At 43.9% G+C, this 19,209-nt stretch overlaps 1 protein-coding gene across 1 annotated transcript in view; it reads left to right on the forward strand.

The window, feature by feature from the left end:
- The first annotated feature begins 434 nt into the window (after positions 1–434).
- The window catches only part of LOC111149077 (mastermind like transcriptional coactivator 3), a 398,580-nt gene continuing 379,805 nt past the window's right edge, over positions 435–19,209 (forward strand). The window contains exon 1 of the mRNA XM_022505984.1: positions 435–905. Coding sequence (XP_022361692.1) covers positions 435–905 — 471 coding nt within the window. The remainder of the gene's footprint in view (positions 906–19,209) is intronic.

Here is a 19,209-nt window from a genome sequence, read left to right on the forward strand (position 1 = left end):
GGGGTGTATTTTTCGGTACGTAGGGAGAAAATGCTTGCCAACCACCGGAAATCTCCTGGAATTTATTAGAAAATAATGGATTATAAAAAGAAGGCAGGAGAGGAGCGGATCTCCCCTTGAGTTGCAACCCGATTTGCTGCTGGCTCAGTTTGTTGTGATTCTTTTTGTTGATAGGTGTCTGATGGTATTCTGATAACACCCCCCTTTTTTCCCCTCGAGCTTTACAGTTTAAAAAAAGGAAACAAAAAACCCACCCCAAAATCTCCCCCCCCCCCCTTTTTTTTTTCGCCCCGTCGGGATCGCTGTTTCCATCCATGTGCTTGCGTCTCCCCCGCGTTCCACTTAAACTATTTTAATTCTTGGACCCGAGGAGGAGGCTGATAGGGGGGTGGATAAAAAAAAGTTCTTCCAAAATAGTGTGCCCGGGGAGCAGGATGGGGGATTTCGCAGCCCCCGCTGCTGCCGCGAATGGCAGTAGTATTTGCATCAACAGTAGCCTGAACAGCAGCCTCGGCGGGGCCGGGATCGGTGTGAATAATACTCCCAATAGTACTCCCGCTGCTCCGAGTAGCAATCACCCCGCTGCCGGCTGTGGCGGCGGCGGCTCCGGGGGCCCCGGCGGCGGCTCGGCGGCCGTTCCCAAGCACAGCACCGTGGTGGAGCGGCTCCGCCAGCGCATCGAGGGCTGCCGGCGGCACCACGTCAACTGCGAGAACAGGTATCAGCAGGCTCAGGTGGAGCAGCTGGAGCTGGAGCGCCGGGACACCGTGAGCCTCTACCAGCGGACTCTGGAGCAGAGGGCCAAGAAATCGGGCGCCGGCACGGGCAAGCAGCAGCACCAGAGCAAACCCCAGCAAGATGCGGAGGCTGCCTCGGCGGAGCAGAGGAACCACACGCTGATCATGGTGAGGGCGCACTGGCAGCAGGCATGGGGCGCGCGCGTGGGGGGGGCGTGGAGCTTCTTACATGGGGGGGAACGGGTGTCTGATTTAGACGGTGGCGAGATGGGCTGAAACCGAAGGGTTAACATTAACTTTTCTGAGGGAAAAGCTGCCGTCGTCGCTACCTGTTAATCTGTCAGGGTTGTCAGATTTGGGGAAGAGGGGGCGAGAGGGGAGAAGCCAGTCACGACTGCGAGGGGCGGAGGGAGCCTGGGGGAGCGTCGGAGTGAGGCACTGGAAAAGTTTCCCCCCCCCTCCCTTTCTCAGATATGGATTTGAGAGTGAACCCAGAGTTGAAACCTCGCTCCTCCTCTTCACGACTCCCCACCCCACCCCTCGAGGTGCAGCTTCGCCTTCCCAGACTCATCCCCCTTCGCCCACCCCTCTCAGCACATCCGCCGGGTGCAGGGAGAAATTGATGCTGTCGCAGATTCTGGGCGGGCACCAGGCCCTTAACCCCTGGGGGGATGTGGGGGGAAGGGAGAGGCTCTCGCCTCCTCTCCCTAGCTCACCCCCTTTGGGCTGAGAAAGTCTGAGAGTTTTGTGAATGAACTTTGAAGTGAGTGAGAAGCGGGCTAGGGTGGCTGCGCGCGCGTTCCTCGGTGCGCGCGCGGATGCGGGGCGCGGGTGCGCGCTCTCGCCGCTGGAGCCCCGAGGCTGGTCCGGCAGGTGGAGCGACCAGGAGGGTACCGGGTGGGGGTGCGGGGAGGGGAAGCCACCCGGCGCGTGTAGTAGGGGAAACCTACACCCCCGGCGCGCGCCCAGGGTCCCGACCACGCAACCCTGTTGGGGATTCTTCCTCCTTCTCCTCTTAAACTTGCTCGCCCCGAGCCTGCTTCAACCTCCACCCCGCTCCCCACCAACTTCCCAAGCCGGTCTAATAAGCCCGGAGGAGTGGAAGGTAGCAGTCAGGCGAAAGAGGCTTAAATGGCTGGGTGGGTGGGTTCGAGGTAGATGAGCAGCCAATGGCTTAACTTCTCGGAGAGGAAGGGGCAGTTCCCACCCCCTAACCCTGAGGGTAGAATCCTTTCTCTTATCTCCTCTCTCCGGTTCTTTTGCTTTCCTTTCTGGGGTCGGGGAGGGGTGGGGGGAGGCCGGAAGCTTGGGAAAGGTGTCTGCGGCCCCTTCCCCCACCGCGCCGCGGGGCTTAGGGCTGCGCGAGTGTGCCGGGTGGGCCGGGCTGTGGAAATCCAGGAGCGTTGCACGGCGCGCGGGCTCCCGTTCCCTTTGCAGGCTGCCCCTCGATCGGCGGCGCAGGGCCCGGCGCGGGCGGCCCCCTCAGTATATGCGGTTTATAAATCGCGCACACCCGGGGTCTGGTAGTTCTCGGCGCCGCGGGTGGTGCGGGTGCCGCCGCGGGCTTTCGCCCCGCACTCCGGCCGGCGCTCCGTGACAAAGAGCCGGCGAGGGGGATGGGGAGAGGAGAGGCCGCAGCGCTCGCTCTCCACCCTCTCCACCTCCCTCCACCCTGCACGTGAAGAGGAACAATTTGTTTATCTTGGGCTTCAAGAATCCTTCCCTCCTCCTAGTTCTCCCAGGCCGCCCAGCCCCTCCTTCTCCCCACCTTCCTCGGCGCGATCCTGCCCAGTCCCGCCGGCTGCACCTTCCCTCCTCCCCCTCCTCTTCCTCCTCCCACATCCCTTCCAGCCCGCCTTCTCCTCCCTCTCTGTGCGCGGCCGTGGGGGAGGGAGCGGGAGGCGCTTTGTCCGCCTGGCGGCCCCGCTCTACCTCGGAGGCCGCCCGGCTGGGAGGGGCACTGCGCCCCGCGGCCCTGCCCCCTCCGCCCGGGCAGCCCGGGCAGCCCGAGCCCCGCGCGCCCCACACTCTCCAGCTCCGGATCCTGTCCCGAGCGCGCAAAGAAGAGGCGGACTCTGTTTTAAGGAAGAGCGTCTGTCACCGAAGTCGGGGAGGGAGGTTCTGGCTTTACAAACAGGAAGCCGAAAGCCACGGACACACTGTAGCTTTTCTGATTGTACCCGGGGGCGGGGCCAGAGCTGCATCTCGACTGTAGCTCGCGTGCCCTTCTCCTACCTATTTCTCCCAGTCCGCGTGCTTTCCCTCTCCCCGCCCCCCTCGCGCCCTTCCGCGGATCGGGAGACTCACTTTGTAAACCTAAGACGAAGTAGAATTTGAAAGGCACTGAGAATTTCATGCCTGCCAGCTCCACGCCCTCTTTTCATGTGTTTGTACACCCCACACGCACGAATTGCGTAAAAATAGGCTTTTTTTTTTTTTTTTTCCCCGTGAGTCTCCAGAATCTCAGCAGCACGCAATTTCTCCCGACCTTTGGGGATGGAGGACTGCGGTGGCGTTACCTCGCCAGCTGGGCAACGCTGGAACAAAAGCCAGTGCCCTTCCCGGTGCCCAGTCGCTTTTGATCGCTGGAGAGAGCAGTAGAGTTAGCAGCCAGAAAGTTTTCGTGTTTGGAGTAGGTTCTCTCCAGGGTGCCCTATGGGCCTTCGGAGGGGAAGAGGGAGGACTCGGGGTGTGCGCCCCAGGTTATAATACACCCGCAGGTGGAAGGAAATCAAAGATCCTGGCATTACCTGTAGGGAGGTCGCGAGCTCAAGCCAGAGCTTACTTTTGAAAATGCAAAGACAATGCTTACTTGAATGGAGGAGACATAAGCTGTAAATGTCATAGTGAATCTCACCTTAGCAAGTTAACAACAGACTTGATAAATGATTGCCTGAAAAATAGCATTTGTCTGTCAATTTTCTGACAATAATTTAGCCCATTGATTAAATTGAGGTAAATGCCAAGGCTATGTACAGAACAGTATATTCTAGCTTCAGCTGTATTTCACATATACATCTCCCATTGATATCAGTGGGAAGTATGTGTGATGAGTGTAATGAAAATAAACAGACTTAATTCTCAAGCAAAGAGTTGCATGTAAATTCTATGTACCACAAAAAGGAAAGAAAATAACATCATTCTTGATAAGCTATTTTTTCTTTAAAAATAATTAGTTTAAAATTTCACACTGTCCCTTGAAAGAGTACTTTAACTTAGTCTATGTATGAGATAAAATCTTGGAAGCAGAGGTTACAAAAAATATGTTGATCTTCATTTTCTTGAATTAGCTGCTGGATTATAGTGGGGCTCTGGTGAAGGCACAGAATAATTACATTTCGTTCTCAGATTGGGCTATCTGGGAAATCCCAAAGAAAAGCAATAATCAAGCAGAGCCAAATAATAATAATGGTGATGCTAAAAATAAAGATGAGTAGGATTCTTTTCTGTTTTATTGCTATTGTTTACCTTCTTAGGGCCAATATGTCTGAAGTACTAAATATTGATTAGTTCTCTTTCTGCCTGGTTTGGGTTAAGAAGGCAGTCTCATCAGTTCTTTACCTCTTTTGATTTTTCTTATATATTTATAAGCATAGTCATGAATAACAAAAAACAAGCAAACAAAAGGCAGTGTGGGTGAGGTGAAATAGAAATCTTCCTTGGTTCCAAGCTGCTGGAAGGAGCCTAGGTTTTGTATGGATTCCTAATAGCACTGCCTGTTAGGAGAGCAGGGAGCTGGAAAAGGCCTTGGTTTGAAGCTACAGTATCTCAGGTAAAAGGTAATTTCTGGACATGTAGTCAGTCGAATGATCATCACCCATTCCCCCCAACACCTGCACTTCGTTTATATACACTTGCCCTCAAGGAGTTGTTGGTGAGAGCTGTTCATTTCACCTATTAGAGAGTATCAGTTGAAAAGTTTCCTTTTCTTCAAATAGTTTTAATTATTTGTGGAAACAAGAGACCTTGTTCATTCTCTGTACTTGGAACTGAAGGCCTGGTTAAAATTCCAAGGTAAACTCCAATTGACATAAATTCATTTTCAGAGAGGAGCACATTGACTTGACAGAGGTTTAATCATTCAGGCACTTCAAAAAGCATGACCATGCAGTCTTCAGAATTTCAAAATGGTGGTAGCCTTACTTGACCTGGTTCAGTCCTGTGTTTTCATGACCTTTTCACTCTGTTAGTGCCAATATAACTTTCAAAGTGTGTTTAATTTATACAGAGTTTACAGACCGCATAAATCTGTGTGCTTCTTGCTCTGAGAGTTTATCACATAAAATTCAGTTGATAATAAACTTAATACTACTGAGTATTGGAGAAAACAGCAACCCATCCAAAATTTTCTCATCTGTTTCTGGAACAGATCCAGGAAATGTAAACATACTAGTCCAGTGCTAAACCTCCTTATAAATGAATCTGGTTTCCTATTTCTTATCCTGTTGAAGGTAAATTACTGGCTCTGTATCCAGGTTTTTTGGCAGGCTTGTAATGTCAGACCATGTCTAAGTCTTTCACAGGAATCTTTTCATTGGCCTACCCTGTTCTACCATCCTGGGTGATAGGATTGACAGTTGATTCTTGAAAAGCTTTCCATAATCCACACAGGGTGTGCCTTAAGTTTGTGAAAAACTTTCTGGAATTTAATTTCTCTGTGTTTCACAAGTGTTGTCTTTTAATTCTTACAAAACATTTTTTTTTTTTTTAAAGCTCCAGCACGTATTTAGTTATATTATTTATGTTCTTTGGTTATGGTGCATTTTATTTAGTACTGGGCAGCTAGAGACCAGAAAAGTAGAAGCACATTTAGTTAATTATTAATCATAATCTACGAAATGCTCTTCAGGGTGAGTTCCTTCCCAAGCAAAGTGAGTTTTCAGGTAGGTGCTGTATTTGATACTTTCCATCCTGAGTCATTAGAATTATAAGGGCAAGTTTTAGAACCTTTGTAGCTTGGTGCTACCTGGTTTAAGGAAAATAAGCAGTCCAGGTATATGGTTTACTGACATTTCTGTAAGAAGAAAGATGAGGATTTTAAACATTAAAATAGAGTTATATAGAAACATTTTATAAATATCTGAGACCAATAGCCAACTATTATTAGAGAGGTTTCCTGACAGAGCTCTTCCATTGGTTGACACGGTGGGAGAGTGTCTCTCCCTCTTTCTCATCTTAGTGCTACTGCCATTCAAGGAATCCAGTATAATAAACCATTTTGCACATCACATAGTAATTCTTGGACACATTTGAAGTACTTATATGTTATTTAATAGCATGGAATTTTATTTGTGATTAGTGCTCTATGTTTGTTAGTTAACAGTTTCATACTGTGTTCTTGAGTTTAGGATGGCTAAATTCTGTCATCTTTTCCACATTACTCATTATAGAGAACTGGGAAATCAACCAGACATCAAAATCTCATAACGAGGAACATACTTAAAAACTCAATCTCATGATTTTTATAATCTCTGCCTTTTAACTTTCCCAAATAGCTTTGCATTTTTTCACTCTATTAATCAGAGGCTGTTTATCCAGTTTTCAGAGCCCGTAGCTGCTTGCTTTGTTTTTCTTCCCCTCCTGCTGCCAACCTTTTGGTCTTTTCACTGACCTTTGGCACCTTTACCGAAGAGTGGGAAGAAGCAATAAGACGAGAAATTTAATTTCAGTGCTTCCTCCTCTCATAACTAATGAAACTACTGGGGAAGATGCCAGCTATTTTGGATTAATTATGGATTTGATTTTGTATACCATTTACTCGTTAGCACAAATAATGGAGAATAGGCTGAATTTTAAAATTTCAGTTCATTCATTCAGCAGTATTGCTTCATAGTTCATAGTGCTTCGTAGAGGTTAAAATGCTAAATCACACTCTTGCATCCAAGAATGAGTATATACATTGTAGGTTTTTCAGTTTTATTCTAGCTAGGTTTAAGGGGGATAACCAGTTTTTGTTTGTTTGTTTTTTAATCAGCATTAGGCTTGATGCCAGTAAATTCTCAACAGCTTTGGGCTGAGTTATGTCCCCTTCTCATGACATTTTAAGTAAAATAATATGCTTTACTTTCCTGTTGTTTCAAACTAAGTTGACATTGGTTTCTGTTATTATTATTTTTTTTAACAAAGCTGATTTACAGGTAACTGCTCCAAAGTTATAGGATCCCCCCAATTAAATTTCATTAAAAACACAGTATGCTTGGAGTGCCTGGGTGGCTCAGGGATTAAGCCTCTGCCTTCAGCTCAGGTCATGGTCTTGAGGTCCTGGGATGGAGCCTGCAAGCCCACATCACTGCATTGGGGCTCTCTGCTCTGTAGGGAGAGAGAGAGAGCTCTCTGCTCTGCTTTAAATAAGGCTCGCTTCCCCCTTTCTCTCTGCCTGCTTCTCTGCCTACTTGTGATCTCTCTCTCTGTGTCAAATAAATAAATAAAATCTTAAAAAAAAATACAGCATGCTTTTCAGACAGACACATTCCAAAAATTCATTATTCATGTTTGTGTGTTGGAAACGTAGCTTCTGGAAAATCAACTATCATGGAAAACTGGTTAATTCTCCTAACTTTAAAACAAAACAAAACGGGGCACCTGGGTGGCTCAGTGGGTTAAAGCCTCTGCCTTCAGCTCGGGTCATGATCCCGGGGTCCTGGGATCGAGTCCCGCATCGGACTCTCTGCTCAGTGGGGAGACTGCTTCCTCCTCTCTCTCTGCCTGCCTCTCTGCCTGCCTCTCTGCCTACTTCTGATTTCTGTCTGTCAAATAAATAAATAAAAAATCTTAAAAAAAAAAAACAAAGCAAAACAAAACACTCTTGTTTAAACCTAGGGAAACTTAAAGAACTAAACAAATAGGGTTGGATAAAATTAGAGAATGGAGTTGAGAGCTTGCTGTATGATAAATACTTAGAGATCATAGTTTCGTTTAATGGATCGGAGAAGGGGCACACCTTTCCCCCCTCCTTAAGTGTACCTGGCTGTTCCATCTGTTATACCATTGAGGAGATTTTGAGTTGTGGATAAGAAACTCCATTTGGAAAAGAAGCACAGCGTTCCCTTAGGGCCATATGCACACATGCATAGAGAAAGGAAATTATTGCTGTGGTTCAGGTTTTTTAAGGCAAGCTGTGCGTAGTATTCTTGGGGGAATTTAATAAAAATCTCCAAAGCCTTGTAGTACTTCCTCTGACAAAAGGAAAGTGATTCCTTAAGAATAATTTAGACACTTCTTTTTAATTACATTGGACCTCCCATCGGTTGGAATGACCTTTATGCTAAAGTAGAATCTTTTAAAATACAAATAACTATAACATGTATCCTCCTTAGCAATGAATGGCTTAACCACTGTAGAAAACCGGAGTGAAATCTTAAATTTTTTAACCAACAACCTCCAGAATTTGCTTTCTAATTCTGTATGTCTCTACCCTGTTGGGTAGAATCCGGTTGTGTAATGTTTCATGTTGTGGACCCTTCAGGCCTCAGCCGTCTCCACGATTATTCGCACATGTGAAGACGTTATTAGGAGACACGGCTGTATATCTCTTCTCCCCGCTCACAACGTCTTTCGACACCTCCAGAAAACTGATTCCTACATAGAGGCTCCTTCCCCTGCAAAGGAAAAGGCTGAAGTGCTGTGAGTCTGTTTGTGCAGATTCAACCTGGGTTGTAACCCTGACTCAAAAGGATTGCACGGCTCTAAAAGACAAGCTTTGCCAGTGCCCTTTATTCTCACAGTGGTTGGTTATTTTTCTTTCTTTGATTGTTTGTTAGATGCTGAAAGCAGCTCCGTGATTGAGAGTGAATCTAAAGGGACTGGTACCCAGGAAAGGGCTTTAAGGAACTAGCATTAAGGTAGGAGAGGCAAAAGGGGAGGAAGATTTTTGGAGGCATCACCTGGAAGGGATGGCAAGGGGGAGAAACAAGAGAGATGATCGGTTTTGCTTATTGGTGGTAAGCAGACAGTGTCCTGGTGTTTTGGGAGCTTACAGAGGTAAAGTGTGCTTCGAGTAGTCTCTTCTGAACCTTCAGACCCTACGAAAAGTCAAATATATATGTTTTCAAGAGCTAAAGCAATAGTGTTTGTGTATGGAAGAAGTCATGTTCCTAAATATTTTCACGCTTTCTTAAATGATTACTACCCACGGGATGGAGGTACTACTTACAGGATTCCTTTAAATCATTGATTTTCAGGCAGTGGAGATTTTGCTCCCTTCCTCTCCCCAGGAACATTTGGCAATGTCGGGAGACATTTTTGGTTGTCACACTGGAGGGTTGCTACTGCTGTCCAGTGGCTAGAAGCCAGCAATAAAGCTGAATATCTTACAGTGTGCCCACAGTACCTGGTCCGAAATATCAGTGTTGCTGCTGTTGAGAAACCCTGCTTTAAGTAAGGAGCTCCCCTAGGATGTTGAAAATACACTGTGTGGCTTTACTCACAGCTTTTCAAAAACACTCTTATGACTTAAGGAGTGGAGAAAGGAGGAGGTGTGGCAGAGGGTAACTTGGAAGGAGTTAAAGGACCACTGTCCCACATGTCTGCCCTGGCCATGTGACCATCTGACTCCTTACTTTGTGGCAGAAAGGGAACAGTAGTTACTTGTTTTTACCTCACTGAGTGATTGTTAGGCCCGAATGAATGACGATATATATATATGTGTGTGTATATATATATCCCGAAGACTTTATGGCACTACACCAATGCTAGGCCTATTTTTATGAATGACTTGCATATCACTTAATTGTTTGCCTTCTGCCCAAGTGCAAACTTAAAGTTGAGTGGTTGGAGGCTTCTTTTACTCACGCATAAGCCAACATCTAATGACTAGGTACTGGGCAACAGCTGGTGGTAATAACCACCTGCTGACCTGGCAACAGCTGCATCTTGGGCATTTCTGGGCACTGGGGATACCGTGGTGAAGGGGGCATCCTTGCTCTCACTGGACGCATGCTGCAGGCCATGGTTTCCTGGTTCGGATTAGCTGTATGAAATGGTCTATGGTTTTATGAGAACACGTTAATGGAAGTCATTAATAAACTAACGTTTAGGAAAATCCTAGAGCCCTAAATGCTTTGTATCTTCTTGCAAGCTGTCTGTGGCTATGATTTTCGTGCATTGTTTTCTATAAATTTATTTCATTATTTTTCAAATGAAATCTCTTTTTAGGAGGAGAGGATTCGTTGGTGTGGTGGGGAGTAAGATTAAGGTCGTTGAAGATGAGGCAGGTGATCATCTTTCTTTCCTTTTTTTTTTTTTTGACTAGGTGACACTTGTAGCACCATGATCACGGCTTGACTTAAAGCTTTTGAGGAAATTAGACAAAGAAGAGAACATTTAGAATGAAGTAGGCAGGAAGGTGCAAGGACGTGGAACCATGTCATATGAAAAACAGTTGGAAGACCTGGTGGTGTTTAGTCTGATTTAGAGAGTATGATTGCTTTCTTAAAATATTTGAAGGGCTGTCAAGTGAAGAAAGGATTAGATGTGCTCTTTACGGCCTCAGGGGGATACAGTTAGGATCAGTGGTTGGTGGTTTTTAGGAGTCAGTTTTGGTTTAATATTTAAAAAAAAACAATTATATGAAAATTAAACCTGTTCAAAGATGAAATGAGCTGTCTTGATGAGTGAAAATGTTCCAGCAAAAGTTGTTTAGTTGGCTAAGTGTTGGAGAAGGGGTTAGGGCACCGTTTTTTGTTTGTTTGTTTTGTTTTTTAAGATTTATTTATTTATTTGAGAGAGAGAGATAACATGCACGAGCGCGTGGTAGAGGAACAGAGGGAGAGAGAGAGAATCTTAAGCAGACTCTGTGATGCTCGTGGAGCCCGATGTATGGCTGCATCTCATGGCCCTGAGATCATGACCAGAGCTGAAACTAAGAGTCAGGCACTTAACCAACTGCACCACCCAGGCGCCCCATGACATCTTTTTTTAAATCATAAAACGTTTAAACAATATAGAAATAAAATGTCAGTTAGTGAGGACAGAGATGTTGTCTCTTTCTTTATCTTCATATCAGAAAAAGACCTACTGTACATAGGAAGAACTCAAAATATTTGTTGAATAAATTGCTAAATGAAAGTAGTTTTAAGAAGTGACTTAATTCTTTTCCTTCATGTTACCCCCTTCTCAGAAGTTGCCACGGTTTATAATATCTCTTTCCAGACCTTCTTCTGTTCAGTTACATATATACTATATATTGTACCTCATCACATGGTAGCTTTTTTCTACACAAATGGAATCGTACATATGGTTCTGAGATTGACTTTTTCCACATAATATATTTTGGAGACCTGTCCAAGTCATTACATGTAGATCCTCAATTCATTCTTTTTAACTGTTATATAGCATTCCATAATACAGATGTTCCATAATTTATTAAATGATCCTCTGTCGATAGACACTCTTGTAGTTTCTAAATTTCTGCCAATTAAACATTACAGCAATGAACATCCTTATTCATATATTCCTTATACATATGTGAGCATTTCTATAGCACAGATTTGGGTTTCTTGCTATATACGTAATATGTATAAACAGAAAAGTTTGACCAAAAAAAATCTCTTAATCTAATATGGTTTAATATAGTACCTGAATCTTATTATAACCCAATTTAGAGCAAATGATAATTGCGTTTCCTTAAAAATACAGCTTCAAAAAAAATGTCAATTCTAGTAACTGGTGTTGGTCTTTGCAGTCTAGGGTGAACATTGTTGGTTTTTAAAGGTTGTGTATTTGGCAACATGTCTTATAGGAATGATTTTCCTTCTTTTCATCTGGTCCTAAAAAGCAAGTTAGTAGGAGTCTAGTTAACCGGTACCTGCTCATGCTGTGAAAGTGGGAAATTCACTTTCTTGAACGAGACCATACTTCTCTTTACCTTTCCCGAGCTTTGTGTTTCACAGACCTGTGTGGCTTTACTTGGAAAATGTGTTTCAGTTGGTGCTATGCTCCTTGGGGAGGCAGTGGGGGCAGGTTTGAGGGGTCATAAAAATCTCAGGTCTGTGAGTTGCCACTTCCTACAGGTTAAATTACCCTGACTAATCCAGTCATCTGTGTAACATGGTAATAACCACCTGCTGACCTGGCCAACTGTAGAAAATGCATCAAAATGGACTTGCCTCGGCAGTCGCCTTAGAGCGTCTGTTCAGATAGTGAGAAGTCCTATCAGTTTTCGTTATACACGTGTGCTGCAATGGTCTGAACCTGCCCTTGATTGGAGCTCTTGGTCATTTTGATTTACCTCTGGCATAGTGGCTGCCCTGCGCCGGCAGCCTAATAACGAGAGTCTGTGTTTTCATAGAGCAGGAGCGGTTTGGCTCCGGAATCGGGGTTCTTGGCTGCAACGTTATTTTGCCTTCACTTGCCTGAAGTGTTCTTTCTTGAAAAGGTTGTGCGAACAGCTGGATTTCTAAAATAACCACGCTCTGCCAAGGCACGGTCCTTACCTACTTGACTTTCCTTTAGGTTATAGGATCAGTTTGAACAGGAGCTAGAATTAAGATACGTGGTGTCTTGCAGGGGGCTGGTCCTGGCCTGGCCCTGCTATTTGATCATGAGGATTCCTGCTTTGCTGCTATCCCCTGGCCTCATATACCTCTAGCCTGTGTGTCCCTCCTTTTTTCTTTCTTTCTTTCTTTTTTTTTTTTTTTTAAATCATCACCTCATGTTTCAACCTTTGTCACAGGGCATAGGACCTGGAAGCTTGTGCAGGATGTAGATGGCAATTACTTGAACCACAGAAATAAATCCAGGGTAGGAATGTAAGTGACTGGGGATCTAAACTTTATATGTCATTCTCTACCTAGGGATTCTGATCCACTAGGCATTCAGTTTCAAGTTTGACGTACATGTTGATTAGCAGCAGTCATTTTCTACCATTAAGCTGAGCCACCTACCACCTTGGTGAGGAAAACCCCCCCACAAAACCTGTGGCCGGACAAGTTAATGTAGCCATGTGCTGGATGCAGGCTTTGGAGGAAAGGGGCTTCAGCCTAAAGACCCATAGATAGCTTCTGTTTTAATAGCTTAAATCGCATGAGTTAGCCATGTATGCAATATATGAATCTTGCTCCCAATCTTCTAACCAGGCCCTCCAATATGAGAAACTTACGAGCTCCTTAATGTTGCTGCTCTGGTCAGTCAATAAAATTTCAACCTTTCACTTTTGCTGCTGACAGTCAAGTTTAGTTTTGCTAGTCTTCTGTCCCTCTGAGGAGTGTCATCCTACTTTTTTCATGTTTGCTTCTGAATATTCCTGGATCTGTTTCTTTCACTTCTAGTACTAGAATGTTTTCTTTCAGGAATGACGTTCACTTATGCACAAGGTGAACAAACCTTGCATTTTGCACAAAGTATAACATTTACCTTTATTTGATGAAGACAGGTAAATGGTTATGTTTTGAATATTGGTTATGTTCTTAGCTATCTAATTATATTATTAGATAAAACCTCTTTTCCAAAGGCTGTTGAGATCATACCTATGGTGTAATAAACTTCTAATTTCTAATTCCTCTGGAAAGCATTTTCTTATTTCCGGTTGAAATGGTCAAGAGATTATTTGTAATAGTAAAGAAATGACTACAGTCAAGTCTTACCTTACTGTGGAGTTTTTTTTTTAAACATATCTTACAAAAAGAATGTCAGACCTTTTGAGTTTTATTTGTTATTTAAAGAGAGTTCAATAACTCTCTTTGTAATTTACGATGTAAATTCGTAAATAGGAGTGTCAGGGGTCAACGTTCACATTAATGTGAAGAAAGTTGACATGTCAGAACTCAGCAAAATTTTCTGGATGCTAAGGAAAGGAAAAGAGATAAAACTCTTGTAATAGCTTATTCTTGGGTTTTAACTTCAGAATGTGTAAGTGATAATAATGCTAGAGTTCCCAGCGGGATGAAACATAACATTCTCTTTGCCTCCTCCCATCTTCTGTTCTGGGCTCCCATTGTCCCAGTTCTAATCCACTGTGGTATTTCAGTCCATCCTCTCTCCCTGCGTCCCTCCTGTCCCTCCTGTCCCTCCTGTCCCTCCTGTCCCTCCTGTCCCTCCCGTCCCTTCATCCCAGAGAAGAGTGTGCAGATACAGCAATGGGTGCCTTTGCAAAGCAGGCAGGTGGTGTTTATCTTTAATCACTTAAGGTATTTCCTCACAGTGGAGTGTGCACGTCGGCACCTCGTGGATCGCAACGTTCCCCTGCCACTTACATCCTGCCCTGGCCCTTTCCTGGGAGGTTCTCATGTTTGGTAAACAGAGGTGGTTTATATAAAGAAGCAACTTTCTCAGTTTAGATGTTGTGCCTAAATGGTTGAAAGCGCATTTTGCAGTTTAACTAGGAATTCCTAAACGGTTTGCAGCTGCTCTTGGATTCTTAAAAACACGTTCATTTTCTTCAGTGAAGCATGGAAACGATGATTTTAGATTTGGATTTAGCGCTGCTGAATGCTCAGAACTTATTGAAGGAATATTTGAAGAACTTGTTTGTTACCACAGTAAATAGCCATACTCAGAAAGTATTTTTTGCAGGTTGTGGTTGTTATGTGCCGGAGGGAAACACGTCTGGAGCCCACACTGAACTGGGAACACGCACGTAGTGATAACGTTGAGGTGACCAAGTAGGATAAACTGTGGTTTGAGGATGGGGGATGTCTGGCACTAAGCTATTGAAATTCAAATGGGCTGTTGCTTTTTCAGTGTTTGATCCTGTTTTTAGGTTGTAAGGATTGATATGAATCATTCAGGAGCCTTTTATTAACTTTAAGTTGTGGTCTCAGATTGGAATTGGAACTCTCAGAAATACAGAACAGTAGTGTCAAATAAGGGCGCTTAATGACACTGTGTGCTTGTGAGAATTGGGTCTTGTGCCTTTGTTCCCTTCTTTGAGGCACAGGTGGTCTGTTATACTGGTTTGGTAGACTTCATGTTTATCTGTGGTCTGGAATGTCAGAGGATTGCAAACCTGAGAATTTTGCTTCCCTCTTTATCCTAAAGGGGTGGTGTGGGAGTTTCTGGTATTGGCTCAAGGGGTAGGGACAACCATATATGGGAGAGGAAGGGGGGATTAGCTGGCTTCGGTATTTCCATCCACGCTTTCTAATGCCATTCTCTTTACTTTATTAACGAAGAGTGGATTCTTTGAATAATTATTTATGTCTGTTTTTTTCTTCACAGTGTAATGCACACTTCACTTGTTTCTTCAACTTTTCGTAATATATGTGTTTATGATACACTGAAGAGCCATAAATTTGAGGAGAGAGATAATTAGCTTTGACAGACTTACAAAAATGAGACTGTAAGAGGAAGAAACAAGAGGGGTGCTTCAGAAAAGGATTCCATTTCTGGGCTTAAGGGAAATTATCCAGATAAGAAATTCTGCATTGTTAAAATTCACAACCATTTGGGTGGCACAGGTTAGAGGAAGAAATGAGTTATTTTGTGGTTTTTAAAAATTTAAATAATTTTTCATAGTTTAAATAAATCTTTTTTTAATCCTGAAAATAGAGTTTTTAAATGGAGAAAGTAATAAAGTAATAAAATGTGAGGAAGAAACAGCAGCTCAGTCAGTGGTGTTAAAATTTCACGTGGTTTGCACACCGTTTACCTTTAATCTCTTTCTTAGCGTGAGTGTGGATTGTTTTTGAGGAACCTTTGTTTAATAGCTATCTTACCTTAAAGAATAGTTTTCCTTTCACTTTGGTGGCTCATGTATTCAGGGAAGCCTTTAAGAAACATGGCTCATTTAACATTAACTTGACTTCATAGTCCATTCTGCCCCTCCCAATTTGGGGATCCTTTGTAAAGGGGACAATTAAGTTGTCTCAATGTCTATATGGAAGCTTAACCATGGGTTGGATTAAGTTATTCCTACTGTTGTACATTATTTTCTGTTTTCTGGATTAAAAAGAAGACTTGAAGACAGAGTGTGAGAGACTACCACGGAAAGGGAGGAGGGGAAAATTCATGTCATCTGAGGTGAGGAAGACTCCAATAGTGCCATTATTTCAAGGGCTCTTCTTCCCTGGGCCAGATCAGGCGCTCTTCCACAATAGAGGCCGTGATGATACTGGGGGTAAAAGGATATCTATCCTGAATGTTGTTAGATATACTCGCTTAATGCTCGTAAGAGAGAGAAAAGGCTTTTTAAGGGAGGTCCACTGAGAAAGAAAAGGTTTAGACAGTTCACTGTCAAGTCTACAAGATGAGTTATGTTTGGTTACTGTCAGCTCTCAGCAGCAGGGTCTCTAAGCATTGATCAGGGTCTTGCTTGACGGAAGGCTCCAAGGGAAAGAATGGGGAGAGCTGAAAGGTTTGGATTTCCCTATAAATTGAACCCAGTGTCACCGGGAATCACAGTGAGGAGCTCCTTTAAAATGTCCAGCTTTTCCGCTCTCCACACTCAGGAGCGGTTCCTGCTTCCCCCACCCCCTCCATTCCTAAGTCTTTTGTTCCATGAATAAATATTATGTGGTTTGGTGCTCATTACTCTTTGATATGAAAAAAGGCAATTCATTAGGTTGAAGGAGGAGGGGGAGGGAGACACCATTTTTCACCCAGTGCATCAGGCGCGGTTACACTGATTTGAATTCCCAGAAAAGTAATAAAACAGTGAAAATAATGATAAAACAGCTCATGGGCCGACAGCTGTGCGGCACCCGGGAACACTGAAGACAGACCCCAGTGTTGCAGCAGGACAATATTGCGGAACATATGGTGCCATTGCAAGTCAGTTGTTGAACTCGGTGGCCGCCTTTTGTTTGGGCGACTCTCCCAACATTGGATCTGTGGTAGCTCTTCAGAAACTTCTAGTCTCGTTGGCAGGAGGGCGCTTGGCACCACGCCAGGCTTACTGTACGGTGGCTGACTCAGGCCATGCGGAAAAGCTTATGCTTGGAGAGCATTCACGCCTCCTTACTTTGGTCACTAATCAAATCATTTGTTCAGCCGGTATAAATTAGGATCTTTTTCCATAGCGGCCCAGTGGCTATGTTACAAAAGGAAAATTTTATACAGGAATGCCAATTAATTTTAGATGCATTGATTCACTGGTGTGCGGTGCTTCGTGTGAGAGTGAAAATTGTTGTGTTTTGTTTTCGTGCTTTTCAGATGCACTTTGCATCTTACCTCTTCATTCTTCAGGCTAGACTAGCAAAAGCCAGAAAGTATGTTAGGGCCCGTGTGACTGCTAGAAAGGAGAGAGAGTACCCGTCTATCTAGTTTTTACAAGACAGTGCTAAAATAGGCCCTTTGCTTAGCATGGGTCTATTTTTTAAATGTGTGAAGCTGGCATGTGTGTGTGCATAAAAAGACTAATTAACTCCACTTTCCTCTGGAGGGGTCTCCGTGGCTGCCCTGTGACTGAGCTCCACGTCGACCACAGTAGCTCCATCATCGCGAATCCTTTATGACTCAACCTCTGTGTGGTCATGGTCATCCATTCTGGCTTCTTTGCTCTTGACTCTGAGGTGCAAGGAAAGATCCAGAAGGGCTCTACAGTCCTGGGAGAGTGGTTCCTGCAAACATAGCAGAAGGCGATTCTCAGAGAGAATCACACTCCATGAGGAAGGGCTGTAGCCCGTGCTATTGTGCTCCGTGCATGAGAATATTTTTATTTCAGGAGCTAAAAGGAGGAAACCGATGGTGTTGATCCTCTGTTTGAAGAGCACCAAATGTCACTATATTCTTGGTCTCTAGGGGACCTTTTTATTTATTTATTTTTTTGGTAGGACACCCTTAGGTAAGTGTTCTGTTGTTGGGATGAGTAAATTTCTTTTTCTCATGAGCAAATGTCATTACAAGGCCAAATCTACTGGAAAAATATACATATGTATGTATATGTATATTTATTTCTGTGATGTTCTAGTAATCACTAATCAGGCATTATATTTTAACACTGGGGCCCTGCTGGGGGAACTGATATTTTTTCAGGCCTTAGTTTTACATTTTGATCGCTGGCCTTGAAAAAAAATGTTTTTAAGTGGAGGCGAATAGTTGGGTTACCAATCTGCTGTAGGTGCATCTGTGCTTTTGCTGGAACCTTCAGGGGTCGGGAGAGTTCCTGCCTGTGCCCTGGGTGTGATTCAGAGCATCCAGAGGAATGATGAGGGCCTTGTTTTCTGTTTGACTTGCTGGGTTGGTTATAGGAGCAACTTCACCGCGTGACCATCCTTTCAACCTTCCCTTGATGGCATGTTTACAAAAATCAGTCAGGGGAGAAGTGTTTCTGTTTTTACTTTCCCGGAGTTTCCTGAGTGAGAGGAACAATATTTACCTTCTCTTCCTTTAAGAAATGGAAGCAGAAAGATAATGACTGAAAAAGATCTACTTTTGACGCTTTCTCATATCCTTGCCCTGAGCACTCGGGACCAGCTACAGTCGCTCCTGGAGGCTTTACTACAGAATGTCACAACCTGCCCTGAGGGAAGGCAGGTACTGAGGATGGAAAGAATGGTTGAGAATCGGAAAAAGAGCTAGGAGGGAGAGCTGGAGAGAGGGGAAATGTGAGGGGGAGAAATGAGACCTTCATTCCTGGGTGTTCAGAATGGGTGAAAGTTTGCATAGATGAATAGCCCTGTTTCTGTTAGCTTTGTAAATATCTTTATAGCTATTTTATTTTTGCATCATAATATTAGATATTCTAATTATGTAGCATGTTTCTGGGAGAAGTGGGGTGACTGAGACCCAGCTCACTTAAGAGGTCACCAGATAAGGAGGGGACGGAGCAAAAGCAGGAACAGACTCTTGCATACGTATGTTCTACCTTGGGTAACAGCTCTTTCAGTTGGATGAAGAACCATAAATCTGAAAATCCAGCTGCGTTGTTGTGCAGACTATTAGGAAATATGATCTTCGGGGGTTATGGGGACAGTTCAATTAAAAAAAAAACCTTGCCCCCTAATGTGATTCATATTATAATTATTTAATACCTAAAGGACTCTTCTAATTGAATTTTAGGGTGCTTCATTTACATTCTAGCTGGCGAGAGTTAGAAATACTATCACTTTGTGGTCCTCTAATCGCTGTCCCAAACATTCACAAAATGCCCTGTGATTCAATTATAAGTATCTTCTGGGGACCATGTAATTATATACTGTCTAGTTATCATTTTAAAGCACCAGGGGGTGGGGAGCCAATCAGGTAGCTTCAGTGGCTGGTGGTTCATAACCCTGGAATTGATAGATAGCCCAAAGTGCTTTGGGTAACATCACAAATTTTATAAGGGGGATGGTAACTGGCCAAGTTTTAGGGGCAGGAAGGGGTAAGTTACACACATAGGATTTTGAAGTAAAATGCTCGTTGATACAATAGTGTGAAATAACTGGCAGACAGATTTGTTGAGAGTAAATGAAATAGGGAAGTCTAAAGATGGAGACCAGGGGCCCTCTAGCTCACAGTGAGAGAAAGGAGAAGGGCACTACTGTGTATGTTAAGTCATGTCTTCGTGAAAATAAACTTAAATAAAGAACAATGCAAGAGAATATGCCACTGACAG

The sequence above is a fragment of the Enhydra lutris genome, unplaced genomic scaffold (assembly GCF_002288905.1).
Source record: "Enhydra lutris kenyoni isolate GAN:26980312 unplaced genomic scaffold, ASM228890v2 scaffoldscaffold21, whole genome shotgun sequence".
NCBI lineage: Eukaryota > Metazoa > Chordata > Mammalia > Carnivora > Mustelidae > Enhydra > Enhydra lutris.